Genomic DNA, 20672 nt, shown 5'->3' on the forward strand with positions numbered 1-20672 from the left:
TAAAATGTTTGTTTTGGGATAAAAGCTGAAAATAATGAGCCAAGTGAAAATAATCATTGTGTTTTCAGCGTGTCTCAACCTTATCACTTCCCCCCACAAACCTTTTTGGACCTTTTATTCCTAATTGCACTCAACCCCCCCCCCCCACCATAAATTTTAATACCAGATACGCTATAAGTCTGTCTGTGTTCTGTATGTATGTCTGTGCTTTGTACCTAAAACAAGTAAGATTTTTTTCTGTCTTCCAAGAACCAGTTTCTGCCTCCTTAGGACAGTGTTCCTGCCCACCACCTCCTGACCCCCTCACCCCCCACGAGAACGTCTGTGTCGGGGCTGTGATTCCTGGGGATTGTCGTCTTTTGTGTCTTGCCTTCGCTTTTGTGTTGTCTTCTCAGTAAAAATGACTGAGCTCCTGGGTGTGCCTGTTGGCCTATCTCACTTGGTTCGTGGAGCTCGCACTCAGAAGAGGGGGTCCTGGGCAGAAAAGGGGGCGCCAACCATCTGTGGCTGCGTCTGCTGGGCTGGGCGTGTGGCTGGGCAATCATTACAGGGAGTCATTCCCACATCTCCCTGCCCGGTGTCCCAGCCTGAAAAAAGCACTCAGACCAGTGCCTAGTACATAGTAAGTGCTCAGTCACTATGACTTACTGGTAGTAGTACTGTTGTCATTACCATTCATCTCTGAGCTGCTGTTTTCTTATCTGTAAATTACAAAACTAAGAGGGCATATGGCAGGATCGCACCTCTGGTGCTGTCCCAGTGAACGAAGCCACGTGACTCGCTTTAGCTAATGAGATGGGGACAGAAGTGATGTGCGTCTTTCTAAGGCCAAGCACCGAATTGGCAGTGCCACTTTCCAGAGCGTTCTCTATTTTCCCATTAGCATGGTGACTGGTGACATGGCGACTGCTCTGTCATCTGGGTCCCTGGGAGTGACAGTGATGAGAAGAGTACTCTCTCCTCCCCTCCCGCCCCAACCACCAACTAATCCACAGCGCATGTAGCGTAAGCACGATGTGTCTTTGTCCTCAAAGCCACTGAGATTCGGGGGTGTTTGTTGCTGCAGCACAACCTAGCCCATCTTTTTTTTTTTTTTTTTTTTTAATATCTACCTTGTTTCTTCATTGATTAATACATTCAATACAATCTTTTTCTTTTTTTTTAAACTTTGGATTTATTTATTTATTTATTTATTTATTTATGGGTGTGTTGGGTCTTCGTTTCTGTGCGAGGGCTTTCTCTAGTTGTGGCAAGTGGGGGCCACTCTTCATCGCGGTGCGCGGGCCTCTCACTATCGCGGCCTCTCTTGTTGCGGAGCACAGGCTCCAGGCGCGCAGGCTCAGTAATTGTGGCTCACGGACCCAGTTGCTCCGCGGCATGTGGGATCTTCCCAGACCAGGGCTCGAACCCATGTCCCCTGCATTGGCAGGCAGATTCTCAACCACTGCGCCACCAGGGAAGCCCAACCTAGCCCATCTTGATTAAAACAGAGTCATAACCTTGTCAGGCTTGGTGTGAGGATGAAATCTTCATGTAAGATGCCCAACACAGTGTGGATACATGGTAGTCATGCGCTCCATGTGGCTCCCTTCCCGACCAGAATTCCCTGTTGATTCTTTGCAACAGGTGTTGCTTCTTCCTACAGCAGAGTTTCACAGGCCTTGAGCCCTTACCCCTGTCCTCTGCCTTTTCTGGGAAGGCAGAGCCTGTTGCCTGGGAAAGGCCAGGGCAGTGCACCACCCAGACCCTTCCTCCAGAAGTGGCCCGCCCACCCCGGCAGAGCTGGCGTCCATCCCCATAGCATCTATCAACTCGGAATAACAGCTCTGGCTCCCCGTTGACCAGAGGCTGCCGTCAGCCTGAGACCTGGCTATCAATCACAGGAGCTAAATTGGCTGCCCTTCCTCAAGTGTGCCTAACATTCGTGTGCATTAAGGAAAAAGGCTGGAGCACGTGGAGAAGGCACCGAGGCATTTGCCTGCCCCTCTGGGTCTGCTGGGACCACGTTCCCCTTCCCGGCTTTGGGTGCAGGAAGTTGGGCCATGTGTAGGATTCATTGCCCACCTGGGACTGTGGATGTGAGCGTGTGTGACCCTTTCGAGAGGATACAGTTGCAGCGTTGCTCACACCCTCAGGACAGCAGGTGGGAACCAGTGTGCCTTGTCAGAGGGTGTGGAAGGCTTGGGGTTCTGTCCAGAGGGGGGTGAGCTCAGGGGCGGGCTCCACCCTTTGTGGGACATCCTGGTACTGCCTTGAAGAGAATCCCGTGTATTACCAAGCAGGGTATGAAGCAGACACCCTCACCCCTTCCCTGAGCCTCACTCCATTCTAGAACCACCACCCCCATGGCCAGCCCCTTTGCCTGCAGGAGGGCCGGGGCTTGCAGTGAGGCAAGGATGGGGTGAGGCTGGGGGCTGGGGTAGGGCGTAGTAGCATCCAGCAGGCTAACCTCGGGAGAGCAGGAGGCGTGCGTTACACAATTCCCGTCACTTTACTGCGGATTTGAAGTCTTTCAAAATCAAAAGCTGAAAAACAAGATCAAAATAAATAAATACACAGCAAAAAATATAAACAGTTTTAACCTGTTGCATTTTCAATAAAAATTCAGGTAATACGACTTTTGAATAAATATATATATATATATATATATATATATAAAGTTGTTTTTTGGTTTCTTTTTAAAAGAAAGGGCCATTGGAAGGTAGAAACATCTAGGGAAAGGACCCATTGTCTGATAATTCACTTGTATCTAGAATGATCTGTGGCTCTGATTCAGTTACAGTGGTCATACTGATTTTACTTTCACTTAACAATTAGATTTGTCTGTTTCACGCGGCGCTTAGTTTGTTTTCCACTTGAACATTGGACGATGGCTGCCCCTGCACCCCGTGGGCTCCCCGAGGGGTGTGTGTCCCCCAGACTTGGGCAGGGTGGGGATTTGAGCTGCAGTATCGTGGGGCGTCCTCTCGGAACCCCGCTCCTGGGAACCTTGTTGCAGCACGCCGCCCTGCATAGCCCTGATATCTGATAGTGTTGGAATCCTTCATTATCACAGTTCTGGAGTAACCCAGATCCAGCAGGCTTGAAGAAAACCTTTAGTGTTTTTCCTGACTATAAAAATATTACATACTCATTTAAAAAAAAAAATCAAACAACTTAAAAATGAATAGAGTAGACAGTGAAAATCCCCTTATTCAAAGTGGAGGTTGGGGTACTGTCTGCTGTGTTCTTTATTCAGTGACGGTGGTAATGACGACAGCAACAATAATAAAACAGCTGACTGAGTAAGCAGGAGAGGGCCAGGCCATCCCAAATGCTTGTCATCAACGGTCTCATTTAAGTCTCAAACAAACCTATAAAGTAGCAGCTGTCTTCGTCATCACTTTATGATTGAGAAAAATAGGCGCAGAGAGGTGAATTAACTTTGGCAGGGTCACCGGTAAGGGCTGGGCTCTCTTCAGGGGCCCTGTTTCTGTGCACTGGCATTGAGGAGCTGTGAGTTTCCTCGGGGCTGCTTTGTCACAGGCGTGTCAGTGCAGCTGGGGCAGAACCCCCTGGGAGATACAGCTTCAAAATACTTGCTGCCCCTCCCCTCTGCGGGCTGGGGTCCACCTGCTGCAGCTGGAATGTCCAAGGCGAATTCTTCACTTACACGACTGGCCCCAGGGTTCACGTGCCACTGGCCCTGTGTGATAGCGCCCCTGCCTGTCCCTGGCCTTTCTCTTCCCTGAAGGGCCGATGGTTTCCACCCAGCCTTTGCACCTGCTGCTTCTCCGCCTGAACCCTCCTTTCCCCGCCATCACATCTGGGCTCCGCTCATCACTTAAGTTTCATCCCACGTGTCCCCTCTTCACAGGGGCCTAAATGAGCCCACCGTCGTCTTGTCCCTCTGTGGCCCATTGCCATTTTATTTTCTTCATAGAACTCCCAGGAAGTGAAAGTGTCCTCTTCACTGGTTTGGTTCCTTATCGCTGGTCTGTCTGCCCCCTTCCATACCGCCAACCGCAGAGTGCAGCCCCATGGGGGCAGGAACCCTGTCTCTGTGCATCACTGTCTCCCTGCCTGGCACGTGGGAATTGTTCGGGAAGCTTCTGGTGGATGAGCGAGTCAGAACCACATTACCTGCAACCCCTCAGCTGGGCCCTGGGATTTTCTGGCTCCCTCTGGCCACCAGCGAAGAGTGATGGAGTTGACACCCTCATTTAGAAAATTGCTAACTCCTGGTTGGGGGTGGAAGGCGGGGAGGGCATTAGCGCTGCAGGAAGAGCTGGGCCTCCCAGAGAGTGACCCCCGAAATGCAGCTGTGATTGCCTCTGGTGCCTTTTTCTCTGAGAGTGGAGGTCTTTAGCTCTTAGTCACTGGAATCTTCAGAGAGCTTGGCAAGTTTTCTTCTGAGGGTCTTGCCTCTTGGCTAGTTTGTTTACGTATGTATTTGGCTAACTTTCCAAGGAGGATGAAAGGTGAGCTGGGCACCTTGCTATTTGGTGCTTTTTTTTGGCAATTTTATTTTATTTATTTATTTTTTAATAAATTATTTATTTATTTTTGGCTGCATTGGGTCTTCGTTGCAGTGCGCGGGCTTCTCATTGCGGTGGCTTCTCTTGTGGAACACGGGCTCTAGGAGCGTGGGCTTCAGTACTTGTGGCGCATGGGCTTAGTTGCTCCGTGGCATGTGGGATCTTCCCGGATCAGGGCTTGAACCTGTGTCCCCTGCATTGGCAGGCAGATTCATAACCACTGCGCCACCAGGGAAGTCCCTTTTTGCAATTTTAAAACTATATATATATTACATTGGAGTATAGTTGATTTACAATGTTGTGTTAGTTTCAGGTGTACAGCAAAGTGATTCAATTAGACATATATATTCATTCTTTTTCAGATTCTTTTCTCATATAGGTTATCACAGAATATTGAGTAGACTTCCCTGTGCTGTACAGTAGGTCCTCGTTGGTTATCTGTCTTATATACAGTGGTGTGTATATGTTCATCCCAAGCTCCTAATTTACCATTACCCCCCCCCCACGTTTCCCCTTTGATAACCATGAGTTTGTCTTCGATATCTGTAAGTCTGTTTCTGTTTTGTAAATAAGTTCATTTGTATCATTTTTCTTAGATTCCACATATAAGTGATATCATATATTTGTCTTTGTCTGACTTACTTCATTTAGTATGATAATCACTAGGTCCATCCATGTTGCTGCAAATGGCATTATTTCCTTCTTTTTAATGGCTGAGTAATATTCCATTGTAGGTATGTACCACATCTTTTTTATCTATTCTTCTGTCGATGGACATTTAGTTTGCTTCTGTGTCTTGGCTGTTGTAAATAGTGCTGCAGTGAACATTCGGGTGCATGTATCTTTTCGAATTATGGTTTTCTCCTTATATATGCCCAGTAGTGGGATTGCAGGATCACTTGGTAGTTCTATTTTTAGTTTTTTAAGGACCCTCCATACTGTTCTTCGTAGTGGCTGTATCAGTTTACATTCCCACTAACAGTGTAGGAGGGTTCCCTTTTCTCCACACCCTCTCCAGCATTTATTGTTTGTAGACTTTTTGAGGATGGCCATCCTGACTGGTGTGAGATAATACATCATTGCAGTTTTGATTTGCAGTTCTCTAATAATTAGCGATGTTGGGCATCTTTCCATGTGCTTTTTGGCCATCCATGTGTCTTCTTTGGAGAAACGTCTATTTAGATCTTCTGCCCATCTTTTTTATTGGGTTGGTTGTTTTTTGGATACAGAGCAGCATATGCTGTTTGTATATTTTAGAGATTAATCCCTGTCGGTTGCATTGTTTGCAAGTATTTTCTCCCATTCTGTGGGTTGTCTTTTCATTTTGTGTATGGTTTCCTTTGCTGTGCAGAAGCTTTTAAGTTTAATTAGATCCTATTTGTTTATTTTTGTTTTTATTTTCATTAGGAGGTGGATCCAAAAAGGTATTGCTGCAATTTATGTCAAAGAGTGTTCTGCCTATGTTTTCCTCTAAGAGTTTTATAGTGTCCAGCCTTACATTTAGGTCTTTGATCCATTTTGAGTTTATTTTTGTGTATGGTATTAGAGAATGTTCTAATTTCATTCTTTTACATACAGCTGTCCAGTGTTTCCAGCATCACTTATTGAAGAGGCTGTCTTCTCTCCATTGTATATTCTGGCCTCCTTGGTCATAGATTAGTTGACCATAGGTGCATGGGTTTATTTCTGGGCTTTGTATCCCGTTCCATTGAGCTATATTTCTGTTTTTGTGCCAGTACCATACTGTTTTGATGACTGTAGCTTTGTAGTATAGTCTGAAGTCAGGGAGCCTGATTCCTCCAGCTCCATTTTTCTTTCTCAGGATTGCTTTGGCTATTGGGGGTCTTTTGTGTCTCCATACAAATTTAAAAAATTTTTGTTCTAGTTCTGTGAAAAATGCCATTGGTAATTTGATAGGGATTGCATTGAATCTATAGATTGCCTTGGGTAGTATAGTCATTATGACAATATTGATTCTTCCAGTGCAAGAACATGGTGTATCTCTCCATGTGTTTGTGTCATCTTCGATTTCTTTCATTAGTGTCTTATTGTTTTCAGAGTACAGCTAGGTCTCTTGTCTCCTTAGGTAGGTTTATTCTTAGGTGTTTTATTCTTTTATGGTAAATGGGATTGTTTCCTTAATTTCTCTTTCTGGATCTTTTGTCGTTAGCATATAGAAATGCAACAGATTTCTGTGTATTAATTTTCTTTTTTTTTTTTCTTTCTTTTTTTAAAATAAATTTATTTATTTTATTTATTTATTATTGGGTCTTTGTTGCCACACGTGGGCTTTCTCTAGTAGCGGCAAGTGGGGGCTACTCTTCGTTGCAGTGCACGTACTTCTCATTGCAATGGCTTCTCATTGTGGAGCATGGGCTCTAGGCGCGTGGGCTTCTGTAATTGTGGCACGAGGGCTCAGTAGTTGTGGCTCGCAGGCTCTAGAGTGCAGGCTCAGTAGTTGTGGCCCATGGGCTTAGTTGCTCCACAGCATGTGGGATTTTCCCAGACCAGGGATCAAACTCGTGTTCCCTGCATTGGCAGGTGGATTCTCAACCACTGTGCCACCAGGGAAGTCCTGTATTAATTTTCTATCCTGCAACTTTACCGAATTCATTGATGAGCTCTAGTAGTTTTCTGGTAGCATCTTTAGGATTTTCTATGTATAGTATCATGTCATCTGCAAACAGTGACAGTTTTACTTCTTCTTTTCCAATTCGGATTCCTTTTCTTTTTCTTCTCTGATTGCTGTGGTTAGGACTTCCAAAAACTACATTGAATAAAAGTGGCGAGAGTGGACATCCTTGTCTAGTTCCTGGTCTTAGAGGGAATGCTTTCAGCTTTTCACCATTGAGAATGATGTTAGCTGTGGGTTTGCCATATATGGCCTTTATTATGTTGAGGTAAGTTCCCTCTATGCCCACTTTCTGGAGAGTTTTTATCATAAATTGGTGTTGAATTTTCTCAAAAGCTTTTTCTGCATCTATTGAGATGATCACATGGTTTTTATTCTTCAGTTTGTTAATGTGGTATATCATACTGATTGATTTGTGGATATCGAAGAATCCTTGCATCCCAGGGATAAATCCCATTTGATCGTGGTGTATGATCCTTTTAATGTATTGTTGGATTCTGTTTGCTAGTATTTTGTTGAGGATTTTTGCATCTATATTCATCAGTGATATTGGTCTGTAATTTTCTTTTTTTGTAGTATCTCTGTCTGGTTTTGATATCAGGGTGATAGGTGGCCTTGTAGAATGAGTTTGGGAGTGTTCCTTCCTCTGCAATTTTTTGGCAGAGTTTGGGAAGGATGGGTGTTAGCTCTTCTCTAAATGTTTGATAGAATTCACCTGTGAAGCCATCTGGTCCTGGACTTTTGTTTGTTGGAAGTTTTAAAATCACTGTTTCAATTTCATTACTTGTGGTCTGTTCATATTTTCTATTTCTTCCTGGTTCATTCTTGGAAGATTGTACCTTTCTAAGAATTTGTCCATTTCTTCTAGGTTGTCCATTTTAGTAGCATGTAGTTGTTTGTAGTAGTCTCATGATCTTTTGTATTTCTGTGGTGTCCATTGTAAGTTCTCCTTTTTCATTTCTAATTTTATTGATTTGAGCCCTCTCCCTTTTTTTCTCTAAGAGTCTGGCTAAAGGTTTATCAATTTTGTTTATCTTTTGAAGGAACCAGCTTTCTGTTTCATTGATCTTTTCTATTGTTTTCTTCTCTATTTCATTTATTTCTGGTCTCTATTGCTTCTTGGCCTTTTGGCTAAGATCAAGTGTATTTTTGCTCTGATCTTTATCATTTCTTTTTTTCCAACTTTGGGTTTTGTTTCTTCTTTCTCTAGTTGCTTTGGGTGTAAGTTTAGGTTGTTTATTTGAGATTTTTTTTTGTTTCCTGAGGTAAGATTATATTGCTATAAACTTCCCTCTTAGAACTGTTAGCTGCATCCCATAGGTTTTGGATCATCCTGCTTTCATTTTCATTTGTCTCTAGGTATTTTTTGATTTCCTCTTTGATTTCTTCAGTGATCCATTGCTTGATTAGTAAGATATTGTTTAGCCTCCGCATGTTTGTGTTTTTTACAGTTTTTTTTTCCTGTAATTGACTTCTAATCTCATAGTGTTGTGGTCGGAAAAGATGCTTGATATGATTTCGATTTTCTTAAATTTACCAAGGCTTGATTTATGACCCAAGACGTGATCTCTCCTGGAGAATATACCATGTGCACTTGAGAAGAAAGTGTATTCTGTTGCTTTTGGATGCAATGTTCTATAAATATCAGTTAAGTCCATCTGGTCTAATGTGCCATTTAAGGCCTGTGTTTCCTTTTTAATTTTCTGTCTGGATGATCAATCCAATGATGAAAGTGGGGTGTTAAAGTCTCCCACTATTATTGTGTTACTGTCAATTTCTCCTTTTATAGCTGTTAGTATTTGCTTTATATATGGAGGTGCTCCTATGTTGTGTGCATATATATTTACAATTGTTATATCTTCTTCTTGGATTGATCCCTTGATCATTATGTAGTGACCTTCCTTGTCTCTTGTAACAGTCTTTATTTTAAAGTCTATTTTGTCTGATATGAGTATTGCTACTCCAGCTTTCTTTTGATTTACACTTAAATGGAATACCTTTTTCCATCCCCTCACTTTGTCTGTATGTGTCCCTAGATCTGAAGTGCGTCTCTTGTAGACAGCATAAATATGGGTCTTGTTTTTGTATCCATTCAGCCAGTCTGTGTCTTTTGGTTGGAGCATTTAATCCATTTACATTTAAGGTAATTGTCAATATGTATGTTCTTATTGCCATTTTGTTAATTGTTTTGGATTTGTTTTTGAAGGTCTTTTTTCTTCCCTTCCTCTTTTGTTCTCTTATGATTTGATGTCTATCTTTTAGTATTGTATTTGGATTGCTTTTTCTTTTCTGTGTGTGTTTCTACTGTAGATTTTTGGTTTGTGGTTCCCATGAGGTTTTGTTATAGCAGTCTATATGTATACCAGATTGTTTTAAATTGCTGCTCTCTTAATTTCCAGTGCATTTCCAGTATCCTGCATTTGTATTCTTCTCATGATTGCTGGCTTTGATATTATATTTGTGTGTAGATGTTTACTTTATGTTTGCCTTTACTGGTGAGCTTTCCCATTCATAATTTTCTTGGTTCTATTGTAGTTGTGGCCATTTCTTTTCCATTTAGAGAAGTTTCCTTTGGATTTGTTTTAAAGCTGGTTTGGTGGTGCTGAACTCTCTTAGGTTTTGGTTGTCTGTAAAGCTTTTGATTTCTCCATCAAATATGAATGAGAGCCTTGCTGGTTAGAGTATTCTTGGTTGTAGATTTTCCCCTTTCATCAGTTTAAATATATAGTGCCACTCCCTTCAGGCTTGCAGAATTTCTGCTGAAAAATCAGCTGATAACCTTATGGGGATTCCCTTGTATGTTACTTGTTTCTTTTCCCTTGTGGCTTTTAATATTCTTTCTTTGTCTTTAATTTTTGTCTGTTTGATTAATATGTATCTCATCATGTTCCTCACTGGGTTTATCTTGTATGGGACTCTGTGCTTCCTGGATTTGAGTGAGTGTTTCCCTTCTCATGTTAGGGAAGTTCTCAGCTATTATGTCTTCAAATATTTTCTCACGTCCTTTCTCTCTTTTCCTTCTGGGACTCCTATAAATGTTTGTGTGTTTAATAGTTTTCCAGAGGTCTCTGAGACTGACCTTATTTCTTTTCATTTTTTTTTCTTTATTCTGTTCCACAGCTGTGATTTCCACCACTCTGTCTTTCAGTCACTTATCCGTTCTTCTGCCTCAGTTATTCTGCTATTGATTCCTTCTAGTGTATTTTTCATTCCAGTTATTGTATTGCTCATCTCTGTTTGTTCTTTAAATCTTCTAGCTTTTTGTTAATCATCTCTCAATCTGTGTCTCCATTCTTTTTCCAAGACCTTGGATCATCTTTACTATACCATTACTCTAAATTCTCTTTCAGGTAGGTTGCCTATCTCCATTTCATTTAGTTGTTCTTGTGGGTTTTTGTCTTGTTCCTTCATCTGGAACATATTTATCTGCCATCTCATTTCGTCTAACTTTCTGTGTTTGTGGTTTCCTTTCTGCTGGCTGCAGGATCATAGCTCCTCTTGCTTCTGGTGTCTGCCCCTTGGTGGGTGAAGTTGGTCCTGGTGTTTGTGCAGGCTTCGGAGGGACTGGTGCCTGCCCACTGGTGGGTTCAGCTGGGTCTTGTCCCTGTAGTGGGCAGGGCCATGTCAAGTGGTGTGTTTAGAGGTGGCTGTGAGCTCTGTACGGCTTTAGGCAGCCTGTCTGCTGATGGGTGGGGCTGTTCCTATCCTGCTGTTTGTTTGGCCTGAGGCATTCCAGCACTGGAGTCTGCAGGCTGTTTGGTAGGGCCAGGTCTTGATGCCAAAATAGTGACCTCCAGGAGAGGTAATGCTGATCAATATTCTCTGGGGCCTCTGCCACCAGTGTCCTTGATCCCTCCCCAGTCAGCCACAGCCTACCCCTGCCTCCCCAGGACACCCTCCAAGACTCATAGGTAGGTCCAGCCTTGGCTCCTATGGAGTTACTGCTTTGAGCTGGGTTCCAGTGTACATGAAATCTTGGGTGCGCCCTCTAAGAGTGGAGTCCCTGTTTACCCCAGTCCTGTGGAGTTCCTGCACTCAAGCCCCACTGGCCTTCAGAGCTAAATGCTCTGGGGGTTCCTCCTCCTGATATCAGACCCTCAGGCTGGGGAACCTGACATGGGGCTCAGGACTCTCACTCCTGTGGGAGAGCCTCTATGATATAATTATTTTCCAATTTGTGGGTCGCCCACCTGGTGGGTATGCGATTTGACTATGTCGTGAAAGCCTCCCTCCTGCCATCTTGTTGTGGCTCCTTCTTTGTCTTTGAATCTAAAATATCTTTTTTTTTTGTAGATCCCTGAGTTTTTTGTCGATGGCTGTTCAGCAGTTAGTTGTGATTTTGGTGTTTTCATGAGAGGAGGTAGGCTCAAGTCCTTCTACTCCACCATGTTTTCCAGAAGAGAGGGGCTTCCTTTAGTTTGGATGTTTGCTGTCTCTTTCTTCAGCGTGTGCTGGCTGTTATCCCCTTGATATGGGGTGTGCAGGTGCAGTGGCCCTTGTGCACTCCCGGGATGGCAGGGGCAGTGCTTGGTGCCTGTTCGCAGGTCTCGTAGTAGTAGCTGCTGTCTGTGTATTCCTGGGAGACTGGGGGCAGCGCTTGGCACCCGCTTGCGTGTCTCATAGCAGCGACTCACGCCCACCCCTGGAACTCTGGTAAGCGGTGTCCTCTTGCCTGGGAACGCTCACAGGGAAAGAAGCTCTTTTGGTGGTCCAACTCCTCTCCTCATGCCCCCTCCCCATAATGGCGCCTTGCCTCTCTGGCAGGCCCAGGCTTCTTCCAAGTACCCCCTCAGTGGCCACACTCCAGCCTCTTCAGGCTGTCTCCATGCAGCCATCCCCGGTCCTCTCCCTGGGTCTGACCTCTGAAGCCTGAGCTTTAGCTTCACCCAGCCCCCACCCGCACCGAAAGATGAGAGTCTCAGGCTGGGGAGCGCAGGGTGGCGGTGCCGACCTCCTCTGCAGGTTACTCTCCGTTTTGCCTTCCGCAGACGAGTTGCTGCACTCTCCTCCGAGGCTCTGAAGCTCCCCCTCCGTCCAGGCTCATCTCCCTGCCGGTGAGGAGACTTCCCAAGGTGCGGAAATCTTTCCTCCTTCACAGCTCCCTCCCTGGGGCGCAAGCCGCATCCCGATTTCTTTCTTTTTCTTTCTCCTTTTGTCCTACCCAGTTACATGGCAGTTTCCTTGCCCTTTCAGAAGTCTGAGGCCATCTGCCGGCGTTCAGTAGGCATTCTGTGCGCATCGTTCCACTTGTAGGTGTATTTTTAATGTTTTTGTGGGAACAGGTGAGCTCCCCATCCTGTTCCTCCGCCATCTTGATCCCATCCCTTCTATTTGGTGCGTTTTAACCTCTTTCCTGTAGGTAAGGACTGCAGTCGGGGAAGCAGAGCTATTGTCGGAGGTGGATCAGTACCTCTTAGCAGGATGATAAATTGCTCGTCAGGAGCATGGCAGTGTCATGCAGTTAATTTATGTGCCTTAAATCCATCAAAACCCGGGATGACCCTTAGGTCATCAAAATAGTCCTGAGATACGTACAGCTTGAGAGTGTCTGATTTTTGGGGGCCCCCAAAGGCAGGGGGCCATGGAGACAGGCTTCCAAGAGTCTGGACAGACGTGACTCTGCACACACGCTTTTGGTGCTCACCCTTCCTGCCACTGGGAACCTTTTTTCTTATACTCTCTTTGGATCCCCCAGCCCCTGCATAGGGCTGGGTGTGTAACTGGTACTGAACGCTGGAAATCACCTCATGACGCCCGTTCTTGGTGTCTAGGGTGGCCTCCCCTGGAGGTGGAAAGGGTGGCAGGACTCACATAGCGAAGACCCCTTACTAAGGCCAGCAATCCTGATCCCTGATTCAGGAACCGACGTCCCAGTGATCCTTTCACTAGTTGGGACTCCTGGTGGCAAGTGACAGAAAGGAAGGGGGCGGACTGGCTCAGGTCAGCAGGCATGAGGGCCCCGCTCTCCTCCTCTGTGCAGCTCCCACCTCGGGCAGCACTCCCGCTCCCAGCCTCGGTTCAATCTGTCAGCAGCCCCAGGAACAGAGCCTGCCTCACCCCCTGCAGCTGAGTAAACATCGTAGACTAGAGTCTCCTGGGCCCATCCTGGGTGTGGGGCCCGTCAGAGTCTCCTGGGCCTATCCCGGGTGTGGGGCCCGTCAGAGTCTCCTGGGCCCATCCTGGGTGTGGGGCCCGTCAGAGTCTCCTGGGCCCATCCTGGGCGTGGGGCCCGTCAGAGTCTCCTGGGCCCATCCTGGGCGTGGGGCCCGTCAGAGTCTCCTGGGCCCATCCTGGGCGTGGGGCCCGTCAGAGTCTCCTGGGCCCATCCTGGGTGTGGGGCCCGTCAGAGTGTCCTGGGCTCATCCTGGGTATGGGTCCATCACGGTGGCTGGGAGGGTGCTGGAGCCCAGGGATGCACCACTTTGGCCAGCCCGGTGCCCCGCCTTGGATCCCGTGTCTAAACAGCCTGGAGTGGAGGTGGGTGGTTCCTGAGAACAGCTGGATGTTGGGGCAAGCAGGAGGGGGCCGTGCTGGCTTGCGTGTCCACCATGCACGCCCGTTGTCACAGCTACCTCGGCAGCATCCACAGCCGTCTCAGCCTGCATCTTCTCTGGGCCTGGAGGGCAGCTGGGCGAGCACTGCAGTGGATGTCAGTGAGGTGAGCTTTATGCACCATATGCGTCTCAGCTTGGTCATTTAGTCCAGTCAAGTGGTCACTCTGTGCCAGGTCCCATCAGCACCACACGGTCCCCGCCTTCAGGGGCCAGAGATGCAGGAGGCAGATAAGCGCATGATGCTAAGTTGTGACGGGTGCTGCGAAGGCAGAAGTAGGGGAGGTGTGGGAGGGGGTGACCTCAACAAGGTGGCCACTCTCAGGAGGTGCGAGAGTGAGCCACTCAGGAAAAATGGGGTGGGCAGGGGCGCGTTCCAGGCAGAAGAACAGCATGTGAAAAGGTCCTGAGGCCAGTGACAAGTCCAGCGCAGCCTGAGGGGCAGCTCTTTGGGACGTGGCAGGATGTGAGGACACAGGGGTAGCCATTGGAGACCTGGAGGCCACAGTAGGGACCTGGGATTTTACTGAGGGTGCTGGGATGGCCCTGGAGAGTTTTGAGCTGGGCGTGCTGTGATCCAGGTGATGCTGTTTAAAAGGTAACTCTGGTCTCTGGATGAATTCAGACCCTGGAGGGCACGAGCAGAAGCAGAGGCTGGCGAGGGGCGTTTCTGTTAGTCCAGGGGAGAGACAGGGGTCGGGGGGAGGGTCAGGTCCAGGACTCGTGTAGGAGGCGTGGCCACAGGACATGTGGTGGGCTGGTTGTGGGGATGGTGGGATTTGAGCACCAAGGAGCGTGTTGGTGGCATTTCCCAGACCGGGGGAGGAACAGGCTTGGGGGAAATGCTGGACACGTTGCGGTGGAGGTAACGATTCGGCTTCCGGGTATTTTCTGGTGGAGGTGGGGCACACAGCATCCAGGGCCCCCGGCTTTCAGGCCTCTCCTCCCACACCGCTGGCCTGGAGCTGAAGGGCAGCCCCGGGCACCCGCGGGCCTGGGTGGAGGCTCGATTCGCAGTCTCTGCAGCCCCCTCCCTGCGGCTGGGCCTCAGCCTCCTTGTCTGTAAACTGGGGCCAGTGAGACTCTCCACCCACCCCCCCCAGAATCCTGGTGCTTCGGGGCTGTCCCTGGGAGACTGGCTCAGGTCCGGGCACCTCCTGGGAGGAGGCGGGACAGACAGGGGAGCCGGCCCGCCTGGCAGGTGCTGCTGCCCTCGGCTCTGCGCAGAGGAGCCTGGGCTGGCAGCCGTCTGGGGGGGAACCCGCTTGGGTGTGTCCGTGCGTCGCGGGCTCTCGGCCGGGGCGGGAGTTGGCGCAGCGGGCGGGCATCCTGGTGCTGAGCGAGACAGAGCCAGCTCAGGGGTCCCGGGCTGCCCACTCAGCGCTGCCCTTGCAGAGGTCACCACTTGACTTCATTCTCAGGGCAAACGTGGCTGCTCTGTTGGGGTTTGCCCTGCTTTTTGGCACCTTCTCAGTCTTTGAGTCCTGCTTCGCCCTGCCCTTAACGCCCTCCTAAGGGAGTCTCCACCTGGATCCCTCCCAGGGCGGCCCTGTTCACAGACCCTCGAGTGGAGGGGGGCCCAGTCCATTCCCACAGCCTCAGTGCCGCTGCCTCAGCGTGGACCTGGGCCCGGGAGGGAGGGAAGCATGCCCCACGGGGCCAGAAAACCCAAGAGGGCCTTCGCCTGATGGGCTGAGGGTGTGTGTCCACATGTGACTGTGGGAGGAAAGCAGGGCCATCCACTCTCTGGCTAGCCCCAGGGCCAGGCCCCGTGGGCAGCCTCCGAGCCCACCGCCCCCCAGGAGCAGCTACTAGTGACGTCCTGTTTGCACGGCAGAGAGCTGGCAGTCCAACCCGGGGCTGTCTGTAAAGTGAGTCCAGGAGGAGTTGGGCACCACACGTGGTGTCCAAGCCCCAGCATTCAAGGCTACGTTCACACAGAGCTCAGAAGCAGCCTGGTTTCCTGGCTGGGGTGGGGCACAGGGCGAGGGCAGTGAGGTGCTCAGGGACCCAGAGCAGGTGGGGCCTGTGGAACAGCAGGAACCGAGGTCAGGCCTCAGCATCGGGGCCCTGAATTGGAGTCCTCTGAGCCAGTCCCCCAGGTGGCACACAGATCAAAGGCCACGTCCCTCCAACAGCCCAGACACGCGGGAGCCGGACGGACAGTCACCGGGTGGATGGCCACATTTGGGAAAGTGCCCGGTGATCAAGGAGGCAGAAGCCGGAACGAGGATTTAGCAGTCACGTGAGATTTGGGGAGCCATGCGGCAAGGCTGGAATTCAGGTTGGGCAGTTCAGACCTGGGGGGGCAGGGGGGCTTCCCAGGAAGCCTCTGCGGCCAGGTCAGCGCAGTCTCTCATCTCTGCAACGCCTGGCCCCAGGGCCAGGCTCGGGGGTCAAGCTCTGTAAATAATTGCCAACAAGTGAGGGACTCTCAGAGGCCCGAGCAGAGCAGGGACTTTGTCTTACAATAGAGAAAACTAAGTTGCAGAGGCGGGGAGAGGTGCCCTAGGGCAGGTGGTAGACTGGGGATCACCGTGTCCAGCCTGGACGTTGGGTCCAGCGCTCTCCCGCCCCTGTGGGCTGCACACGGACACACACACACCCCTCAGGCGAACCTCTAACCTGGAGCTCAGTGCTCCGCAGTGGCAGGTTTGCACTGCAGGGACCCTGACGGGTCATCGGCCCGCAGTCCGCCTGGAGCTTGGGGGCCAGAGCAGCAAGGCCAGGCCCAGCCCCTGTGTCTTCCCTGCCCCAGCCCGGGAGCAGGGGCCTTGCCCGGGCAGCTCTGATCATGTCACTCGGTGGCTTCCCTGGCTCTTTGCCAGGAGACGAGTGAGCAAGGGAGAGAGCAGTGCACTTGGACGGTAATTTACAATCCAGTGAAGCGTGAGATCGCAGCCTTCCTTTACCAGGTTATAACTTAAGTACAAGATTGACTTGGAGCGGGGAGTGGGGGGAGCTTACACTTCTGAAAATAAAAATGAAAAAGAAGGGGTTTTTCTGGCCTCCTTACCAGAGGGAAGGAGGAAGCCCAGGCTTTTGGGGTCAGGGCGCTGAATGCAGTTTGCTTTTTGGCCACTTTCTCTTGAGGCCTAGGATCTTTGCCTGCCGTCTGGCTGAGCCTCATTCCCATAGTACCACGGCGGGGTCTTGGGTCATGCCATCGGCCAGACTGTAATTCAAGTGCTTTGGAATCCCCACGTTCCAGCGGGTGACGAGCCTGTGTCTTTCTGCTCTGGGGACCCCCACTCTGAGCCCCAAGTCCCGGGCCTGGCAGAGGACGCCAGACGAGGGGGCAGGTGGAGCGTTTGCTGTGGCCCAGGAGCCTGGAGTCGCCTGTCGGGACCAGGGAGGCTCCGATGGCTGCAGGTTTTCCTGCTGCTTTGGTTGAGGCAAATCTGGATTGCTTTAGCGTCCCACTGTCACCCAGGACTTTGTCTTGGCTTCCCCTGGGGACCTCAGAATCGAGCAGGTGTCCAGAGGGTGAGCCGCAGGCTAGCTGGCCTCATCTCCACACCGTGCTTATCGCGGCTGGGTCCGGAGGCCTCTGGAGAGCCCTGGATTTGCAGAACGTGTCCATGCTGAGCGCTTGGGCTGTGACAGCAGTTCTTGGGGAACTTTCCAAGGGCAAGGGGTGTGAGGGGCATGGCCAGGGCTGCTTGGAGCCCAGCTCAGGACAGGGCGCGCTGAGAGCAGAGAGGGGCGTAAGGCTCTGCTTGGGGTCTGTGGCTCCTTGGGAACGGCTTTCAAAAGTCCCCCTGCAGGAATCCCAGTCTCCTTGGGCGAATGGGGGGTAGAGATTGAGCTGGAACCAGACAGCCCACGAGGGAATTCCGGCTGCAGCGTGTGAGGCCGCCACTTTGCATCTCTGAGCCTTGGCTTCCCCGGCTGCAGAATGGGACCACACAGTGGCAGCCCCGGGCGGTGGAATGCGTCCAGAGCACACGCTCCTTAGCACTGCCCTGCTGTCTTCTTAACCAGGCTGGGCACACTATTGCACGTTCTAGCAACCACGGGAGGCAGCTGCAGCTCCAGGTTACCCAAGGAGGCTCATATCCAGAGCTGGTGCAAAAGCGGTTGGTCTGAACCCCAGCCTCTACCATCCGAGTCGTCCTTGGCTGGCAGATTGAGGGGTGGGGCTTGGGCTGGGTTTGGCAGAGCCGAGCAGAGAGCAGGGGTGGAGGGGGCGGGCCGGCCAGGCTTGGGGGCTGAGCGGGGAGCTGCGGGGGCGCCAGGCCCTGGCCCCTCTCACCTGTGGCCTTGTCCCCCGTCCCCCGGCAGGTTGGCTCAGCATGTCGGTCAGCGTCCATGAGACCCGCAAGTCGCGGAGCAGCACGGGCTCCATGAATATCACGCTGTTCCACAAGGCCTCGCACCCCGACTGCGTGCTGGCGCACCTCAACACGCTGCGCAAGCACCGCATGTTCACGGACGTCACGCTCTGGGCCGGCGACCGCGCCTTCCCCTGCCACCGCGCCGTGCTCGCCGCCTCCAGCCGCTACTTCGAGGCCATGTTCAGCCACGGCCTGCGGGAGAGCCGCGACGACACGGTCAACTTCCAGGAGAACCTGCACCCCGAGGTGCTGGAGCTGCTGCTGGACTTCGCCTACTCGTCCCGCATCGTCATCAACGAGGAGAACGCCGAGTCGCTGCTCGAGGCGGGCGACATGCTGCAGTTCCACGACGTGCGCGACGCGGCCGCTGAGTTCCTGGAGAAGAACCTGTTCCCGTCCAACTGCCTGGGCATGATGCTGCTGTCGGACGCCCACCAGTGCCGGCGGCTCTACGAGTTCTCGTGGCGCATGTGCCTGGTGCACTTCGAGGCCGTGCGGCAGAGCGAGGACTTCAACAGCCTGTCCAAGGACACCCTGCTGGACCTCATCTCGAGTGACGAGCTGGAGGCCGAGGACGAGCGCGTGGTCTTCGAGGCCGTCCTGCAGTGGGTCAGGCACGACCTGGAGCGGCGCAAGGCCCACCTGCCTGAGCTGCTGCGCAGCGTGCGGCTGGCCCTGCTGCCGTCCGACTGCCTGAAGGAGGCCGTGTCGGGCGAGGCCCTGCTCATGGCCGACAAGCGCACGCGGCTCATCGTGGACGAGGCGCTGCGCTGCAAGGCCCGCATCCTAGAGAACGACGGTGTGGTCACCAGCCCCTGCGCCCGGCCGCGCAGGGCCGGGCACACGCTGCTCATCCTCGGGGGCCAGACCTTCATGTGTGACAAGATCTACCAGGTGGACCACAAGGCCAAGGAGATCATCCCCAAGGCGGACCTGCCCAGCCCCCGCAAGGAGTTCAGTGCCTCGGCCATCGGCTGCAAGGTCTACGTGACCGGGGGCCGGGGCTCCGAGAACGGGGTCTCCAAGGACGTGTGGGTGTACAACACCGTCCACGAGGAGTGGTCCAAGGCGGCGCCCATGCTCATCGCCCGTTTCGGCCACGGCTCGGCCGAGCTGGAGAACTGCCTCTACGTGGTCGGGGGGCACACGTCCCTGGCTGGCGTCTTCCCGGCCTCGCCGTCTGTCTCCCTGAAGCAGGTGGAGAAGTACGACCCCGAGGCTAACAAGTGGACGATGGTGGCCCCGCTGAGGGATGGCGTCAGCAATGCCGCGGTCGTGAGCGCCAAGCTGAAGCTCTTTGTCTTCGGGGGGACCAGCATCCACCGGGACATGGTGTCCAAAGTCCAGTGCTACGACCCCACAGAGAACCGGTGGACGATCAAGGCCGAGTGTCCCCAGCCTTGGCGGTACACTGCTGCCGCCGTCCTGGGCAGCCAGATCTTCATCATGGGAGGCGACACAGAGTTCACAGCCGCCTCGGCCTACCGCTTCGACTGCGAGACCAACCAGTGGACGCGGATCGGGGACATGACTGCCAAGCGCATGTCCTGCCACGCCCTGGCCTCGGGCAACAAGCTCTACGTGGTGGGGGGCTACTTCGGGACCCAGCGGTGTAAGACCCTGGACTGCTATGACCCCACCTCGGACACGTGGAACTGCATCACCACCGTGCCGTACTCGCTCATCCCCACGGCCTTCGTCAGCACCTGGAAGCACCTGCCCGCATGAGGCGCACCTGTAGAGCCCAACCAGGTGAGCCCCCGCACCCCAGGCCTGATCCCACTCCGGGTAAAGGCTGCATCTTCCGCGGAAGGCCGGGCGAGGCAGGCCAGCAGGTGACTGGGGGGCTCTGGGACCCTTTTTCAACTCTGGAGCCGGAGCCTGGCTCTGCCCCTTACTTGCAGTTGATCTTGAGCAAAACACATAACCCCTCTGCCAAATGGGGGTGACAATCTTAGACTGGGGCGGTGGTTCCCAGGCATGGCCGCAGGTCAGAGTCCCCGGGGGGTCTTTTGACAATCCTGTGTGGAGTCTAGGCCAACCTGTGAAGTCTGAGGGCACAGTCTCCACGCAAGGGCACCCTCCCTCTGACACCAGCTGCGAGGTCGGGGTTGCCCAGAACCGACTCAGATCCAGCACTCACTGGAAGGACTCATGAATGTGCTGAAGGCATGTGTGCACGGTTATGGTTTATTATGGGCAAAGGATACAGATTAAGATCAGAGGGCAGAGATGTATGGGTCAGAGTCCTGGACTGGGGTCCAAATGCAAAGCATCCCTTGTCCACTCCCCATGGAGTTGGGACACCGTTACTCTCGCAGCATCAGCGAGTGACGGCACGCACGGAATGCTGCCCGCCAGGGGAGCTCACAAAAGCTGCGATGTCCAGAATTTTTAGCAGGGCCCCATCACGTGGGCATGACCGATTGATCATGTCCCCGTGGTTACTCTCAAGTCAGCTGGTCCAGTGTGACCCAAAGCCCCCACCCTAAACAAAGACACTCCTATCAGGTGTGACCCAGATCACCTCCCAGAAGCCAAGGACAAAGGCCAGATCTCTGTTGGGGCAAGGCCACAAATTCCGTCCTGCTCAAATGCTTAGCCCAGGCCTCGCGCTAGGCCATTCGGGGCCTCT

General features: G+C 51.5%; 1 protein-coding gene across 4 annotated transcripts in view; it reads left to right on the forward strand.

Moving 5' to 3' along the window:
* The window catches only part of KLHL25 (kelch like family member 25), a 48493-nt gene that overhangs the window by 13945 nt on the left and 13876 nt on the right, over positions 1-20672 (forward strand). The window contains exons 1-3 of one of the 4 annotated variants that reach the window (XM_057543458.1): positions 11696-11802; positions 12138-12221; positions 17985-19789. In XM_057543458.1, coding sequence (XP_057399441.1) covers positions 17996-19765 — 1770 coding nt within the window. In that variant the 5' untranslated portion in view covers positions 11696-11802; positions 12138-12221; positions 17985-17995 and the 3' untranslated portion in view covers positions 19766-19789. Of the gene's footprint in view, positions 1-11695; positions 11803-12137; positions 12222-13733; positions 13808-17984; positions 19790-20672 lie in introns of those variants that run through there. The other 3 variants (XM_057543457.1, XM_057543459.1, XM_057543456.1) reach the window with 3 other exon arrangements.

Source organism: Balaenoptera acutorostrata, chromosome 3 (assembly GCF_949987535.1).
Source record: "Balaenoptera acutorostrata chromosome 3, mBalAcu1.1, whole genome shotgun sequence".
NCBI classification, from domain to species: domain Eukaryota; kingdom Metazoa; phylum Chordata; class Mammalia; order Artiodactyla; family Balaenopteridae; genus Balaenoptera; species Balaenoptera acutorostrata.